Source organism: Phoxinus phoxinus (assembly GCF_949152265.1).
Source record: "Phoxinus phoxinus genome assembly, chromosome: 10".
NCBI lineage: Eukaryota > Metazoa > Chordata > Actinopteri > Cypriniformes > Leuciscidae > Phoxinus > Phoxinus phoxinus.
The window spans coordinates 18,681,642-18,688,104 of NC_136885.1; the positions used below are offsets into that span (position 1 = coordinate 18,681,642).

Below are 6,463 nucleotides of genomic sequence, written 5' to 3' on the forward strand. Positions count from 1 at the left end.
AACAGACAAAGAAACTTAAGTCTGTTTATAGAAGTGCAAATTGTGTCAAAATTGGGTGTAAAAGCAGCTAGTTTTTTTAGCTGTCCATGCTATAAAATTCACTGACAGTTAAAGTTGTATTTAAATTGTTTTATTTTAAAAAAAGCATTTTCATAGTAATACTAAGCCAGTCATGAAATTAGCGATACAATACATAAAAATAGTTTCAGCTATGAATGTCTAATAATGTCTACAAATTTCTAATTCTTGTATCAGATCTGTGATCTAGACCGTGTCATGCTATGATTGTCTTTCACAAAACACATTCCAGTCACAGTCTTTTTGGTATGATAAAAAAAGAAGAATTTTTTTTTAAATTAAGTATATTAAAAACTTTGCAACTACATGTCAACTAATTCTCATTAGAGTATAGACTGTCTGCTTAATATCTTCTTAATAACTTTATTGCTGATGCTCCTCCAACAGACATTCTACTGAGAGTTAGTAGACATGTGGTGCAACGTTATACTTATAGTCAACAGAATGTCTTGAAGGGACAAAATAAAGTGAAACCAAAATCTTTAAGTTCAGATATAATATAATAATAATAATAATAAACATTACACATTTATTTTGTACCATTTTTACTGATTTTAATATCAATTGTGACAGATGGCTAAATTACTAAATTAGGACTTTATCAAAGACTTAAGAAAATAAAAACAGATAATAAAACAGTGATTGGTTTAAATCATCATACATCTGATCTCATTTGCATGCAGAAATTTCTGTTTGTTCACACCAACTGTTGGAAGATTTCAAAAATGAATTTGAAGTAAATGTAATCTTTGAATCATGTGCACATTTGCAGATGTGTGCATACTCCATTTATATGTGCAGCCATGTTATGAAGCGAGTTAAAAGTTTACAAAAATGGCTATGCAAGCTACAGCATATCTTGTGATGTGGTTTAGAAAACTACACCAGTCATCATGTGTTGCAGTAACTTACAGGTGGTCGAGAATAGAACGGGTCATCAAACCCTGCAAGAGAAAGACTTTTATTTAATACACTTCATACAAGTAAATTGTACATATTTTGTACTTACTATGAATATCACTTACCTCCTAAAATTTCAGAATAAGATACAGAAGACCAGCAGTCCAGTTCAACTACAAGATACAAATATAAGTAGTAAATACTGATCAAATTTACACACTCAGAAGACTCAGATCCAGGTTTGGATAACTGGTCAGTGGCATATAAAATTATTGTAATGATGTATTACAAAATACACATAAAATGTAATAATAATAATAATAAGGTATGTTCGGGTTCTCTTCTTTCCAACAAGCCATTATATGATTTAAAAACCATTCTGTTAACAATTCAACAGTGTTCAACTTTTCAGGACCCCAGTTGGACTTACTTTGTCTGTTGCTTGTGCTCTTTCCTTTTTTGTAATAAAGAATCACACATACAATCGGTGTTAAGAGAACACACAGAGACACTATTGTGGTCATCACTACTGCTATCAGATTAGCTGTCACTTCTGCAGGACTGTCAGCTTGGGTTGGAGCATCTGTGTTCGCTAGAGAAAAGATAAACTTAGATGAACATCAGTCAGTTTGATTGGGTTATTTTTTATCACACACATAGGCATTCGTCTTGGCTGTGGCTAACAATATTGTGGAAAGTTAATTGGATATATAATTGCAAACCCCACAGACAGTCAAATAGGGTAAACGATAGTAATGATTTATGATCTCCAAAAAATGGAGATACAAGGTTTCCAGCTGACATAGCATAGTTTTAACATAAAATCTTAAATGTGAACATTTGTCAGAGAGTCTGCATTGAGACTTTAGGGTTAGAAATATTGTATTGAAAACACACCTTTCACGTCCAGCTTCACCTCATAGCAGGTTTTTTCACTCACTCTGCACCGATACCATGATCCATCAGTGTTTACTGCATCCCTTATAAGCAGAGATCCATTCCCTAGTATTCTCGCTCTCTCATACAGAGGCCTCGAGTCTCTCTCTGTGCTGTTTGAGGGCTTGTGTGGAGGGCGATATTGGTCTATTTCTGTTGATTGGTGACCATGAAAGATTTTCCAAGTTACTTGATCAGTTCTGTATTGTACAGGATGTTCAGAGCATGGCAGCAACACTGAAGAGTCTGGAGTCGCATGGACAGTATCCAAAGTGTTACACTCTGAAACCAGAGAAACATATTACAACAGGTTTCAAGAGGATTATTTACTTGTTTTTTTTAGAAATTTGCATTCTCACCTTTGACCTCCAGGTTAAAAAGAATTGCATTAAGGCAGTCCCGATCTTTATAGACTTCACATTCATAAAGTCCTTGATCAGATAAACTGATGTCTTTCAGGTAAAGTGTAACACTTCCAGCATAATTTCTCACAGACCATCTCTGATGATCTAATGCTGGAGAGTTGTCTGAATACTTTAGGATGTGTTGATCCGTGTCGGTTTTGCGTAGTTTTACTGTCAGAGACTCCAGCGGGTGGGTTGTGGTTAGGCAAGAAATAGACATATTGTCGCCCTGAACATAGTTTATGTTCAACCGATGGACCTGCTTGCAGGGTCTTTGTGTCACCACTAAAAGGAAATAAAGAGCAAAACAAGACATAATGAGAGAGCTAAGACGTACTGAGAGAGCCGAGACATGGAAACCACACCGTTTACAGTAATAAACACTACAGCATACTGTTCTACCTCTAAATGTATATTAATACATTGTATGAAATGAGAACCAAAACATTCACAACCCAATAACCTACTGTCAGTATTTCCTAAAATTATCCTTTTGAAAGTTTGAGTACAAAAATATAAAATTCATAAATAGACTTTGGATATTTGTTAATTTGTGCCATTTTATTATAACCTTTATTTTACCAGGAAAAGAAGCACATTGAGATTAAGAATCTCTTTTACAAGAGCGCCCTGGCCAAGACTGACAGACACAGCACGTTTGAGTTTAACAAATAACATCAATCAATACATACACATATACACACACAAGCAAATCCAATCAAATTTCAACATTAATACATAACTAGTTAAAACATCTACAGCCCGATGTTTCATTCTCCAAATAATTTAAAACTTTGAAAGTGTCCAGTGAAACCAGCTCCCTCAGTTTCAACGTACAAATATTCCAGGCAGAGGGAGCAGCAAATTTAAATTCAGTACGTACCACTGGAACAGAGAGTAATAATAATTCCTGGGACAGTAGGCTATAGCTACAAGCATACTTTTACAGATGTATGTATAAAGAAAGGAAGTAGACCCAGGATAGATTTATAAATAAAAACATGCCAGTGTTTTTTTTATTTGGATGGGCAACGCAGACCAGCCAACCCGAGCATACAACACACAATGATGAGTGAGGGTTTTAAGATTTGTTATGAACCTCAGTGCACCATGATAAACAGTGTCTGTAAACACTGTGAAGATGCATGCATATATATAACATCACCATAGTCCAGTACAGACATACAAGTGGCTGCAATAAGCCTCCTTTTTGCCTCAAAGGAAAGACAGGATTTGATTCTAAAGTAAAAACCCAATTTCACTTTCAATCTTTTCACCAGTTGCTGAACATGAGGGCCAAAGGAGAGTGCGTCATCAATTAAAATCACCAGATACCTATACTGAGACACAAACTCAATCTCCGAACCTTGGGACGTAGTAATAGTAATAGGCAGAAGATTATGAGGGATTGATTTTGATTTAGAAAACAACATGAATTTTGTTTTATCAACATTTAAAACTAGTTTTAATTCAAATAAGTTACGCTGAACAATATGAAATGCAAGATGTAACTGAGAGAGAGCCAGATTGGGTGTGGATGCTGAACTATATATAACTGTATCATCAGCGTAATAATGAAAATTTACATTATGAACATTATGATCAATATTATTTATATATAGAGTAAATAGGAGTGGTCCTAGGACTGACCCCTGTGGCACACCTTTAGTTACATTGAGTGAACCAGAGATACAACCTTCTGCCAGTACACATTGAGTTCTGTTTGAAAGATAGTTATTAAACCAACCAATCATATGTTTAGATAATCCAATACTGAGAAGTCGTTGTATCAGTAAAGTATGATCAACAGTTTCAAATGCTCGACGAATAAGGCTGCACAGTGTTTCTTGTTATCAACAGATTCAATAAAATAATTTAGTACTTTTAAGGCTGCCGTAGTTGTGCTATGTTGTTTTCTAAAATCAGATTGAAAATCAGACAGGGTGTTATTAACAGACAGAAAGTCCTTTAATTGATTGTTGACAAAGGTTTCGAGGACTTTGGCTAAGACTGACAGCTTGGAAATGGGCCGGTAATTATTTGGGTGTGTCGGATCTCCACCTTTAAACAGAGGAAGAACAAAAGCTGATTTCCATTTAGGTGAAATTTAATTTAAGACAAATGAAATGTTAAAAATATGAGTCAGAGGTGGGGAAATAAAATCAGCTGCTAGCTTTAAAAAGTAAGGTTCTAAATTATCAGGACCTGCCGATTTTGAAACATCTAAAGATTTAAGGGCTTTGCACACCTCAGAGATTGCAATTGGTGAAAAGTTGAATGATTGACTACACACAAAGCTCTCTGACTGAACAATCGAAGGGTTCACATGAGCACCATTAACTGAATCAAACAAAAAAACAGAAGCTATGAAGTGTTCATTTTCAATTAAGCATTTTTACTTTATCAATGATTGCATCAGAGCCCTTATTAATACATTATGGAAGGTCTAGACCTTTATAATTTTCAGTTAATGATTAAAATTTTTTCCACAATTTTGAAGAATGTGAGATGTTTGTATAAGAAAATGTTCAGCTTTAGCTGCATTGCGCAACCGCCTGAAATAAAGCCAGTCTGAATTTAAATAGTTTTAGCTTTTGCCCATGCCAGGTTGCGCTCATGAAGCATATTTGATAAAGGATGAGAACACCATGCATTATTCCGACCCTTCACCGCCCTCTACCTTTTGAGAGGAGCATGTTTGTTGACTAAAGCAGAAAAATTTGCATTAAAGAATTCCCAGGCTATTTCAAGGTCAGGAATTAAATTAATTTGTTCCCACTCCTAATTATTCAAATCGTGTAGGAACCCTTGTTCTGAGAAATGTTTCATGTCATGCTTGGTTATGATGCGTGGTTTGGTTTTAGGAATTTGTGTGTTTCCAACTGTTGCGATGACACAGTGATCACTGATGTCATTCGCAAAATGGATGCAGTTGAATACTTATGGGGAGTGTTTCTTAAGATTAGATCTATTAGTGATGATTTTTCTGGACATTTTAGGTTCGGTCTAGTGGGCTTGTCAACAATCTGAAAAAGATTCAATGCATCGCAATAGGTTTTAAAATCATGTCAACAATGAGCAATATTTGTTGCAGTTTTTCAACTTTGTTAACATCAGTTAATAAAAATACAAATGTTTATTGTTAGTTCATGTCAGCTCAGGTCCAATGAATAACATTAAAAGATACTGTACAACTTTTGATTTTAGGAATGTGTTTGTAAATGTTGAAATTATTTAACTAAAATTAACATTAAATTAATATTATTAATAAAAAAAGTGTTTATTGTTATAGTTCATGTTAACTGCATAAGTAAACTAATGTTAACTAATGGAACCTTTTTGTGGAGTGTTTTATACATTTTCTAAAAATGTATTGTCTGGAGTAATGCAGTTTAATCTTTGCACACCAACGTTTATTAAAACTGTCCATCATGATGGACTCAGTTACAAATTTAAGTTAACAGCAATTTCCAAATTTAACGTTCACTATGTAAAACATGAATGACAACATGTAAGTCATTATTACGGCAATATTTGTTCTATAAAGCTGCTTTGAAACAATGTCCACTGTGAAAAGTGCTGTATAAATAAAACACACTTGACTTGACACTGATCATTTGCATGTTTTACACGCCACATTTACACACACAAAGTACACTGATATTATGCATATCTTTTGTTTGTATGTTGGTTAAAGGAATTCGATTTAATTTAATGGCACTTACCTTTGCATTCTAATAAAGCTGCTATTAGAACAAATATAATTTGGAAATATGAAGCCTGAAAACTCCCCATCATATACAGATGCTCACTGCAGGACAGCTGAACTCTATATGAGCAAAGGCCACATCACTTTAGCAGAGTTGTATTCAGTTACTCTGAATTTAATGCGGAAGTAAACAAGATCTAATAATGTGCTCATTTACAGGCCTTTAGATTTCAATATTTTGAGAGCCGTCATATTTTCAACTTTTAAATCTTTTAGTTGCATCTCTAGAAAGCTGTTATTAGACATAAAGCTGCTATTAGAAGAATTAGAGTGAAAATATGTCAGCTCGTTGACAGTTTAAAGAAGCTCACTGCAAAATGACTGAATATGAGCACAAACCACAATACTTTTTATCTTCACAGCACAGAGTTGTTTT

The 6,463-nt window shown here is 34.3% G+C and overlaps 1 protein-coding gene across 1 annotated transcript; it reads right to left on the reverse strand.

Moving 5' to 3' along the window:
* Window positions 1-614: 614 nt before the first annotated feature.
* LOC307005201 (uncharacterized protein) lies at window positions 615-2,780 on the reverse strand. Its single transcript, XM_079625102.1, has 5 exons — window positions 2,274-2,780; window positions 1,876-2,196; window positions 1,409-1,570; window positions 1,104-1,151; window positions 615-1,022 (listed from the first exon to the last, which is right to left on the reverse strand). The coding sequence occupies exons 1-5, from the start codon at window positions 2,632-2,634 to the stop codon at window positions 970-972; spliced, it is 945 nt and encodes a 314-aa protein (XP_079481228.1). The 5' UTR covers window positions 2,635-2,780; the 3' UTR covers window positions 615-969.
* Between the last annotated feature and the right edge of the window lie 3,683 nt (window positions 2,781-6,463).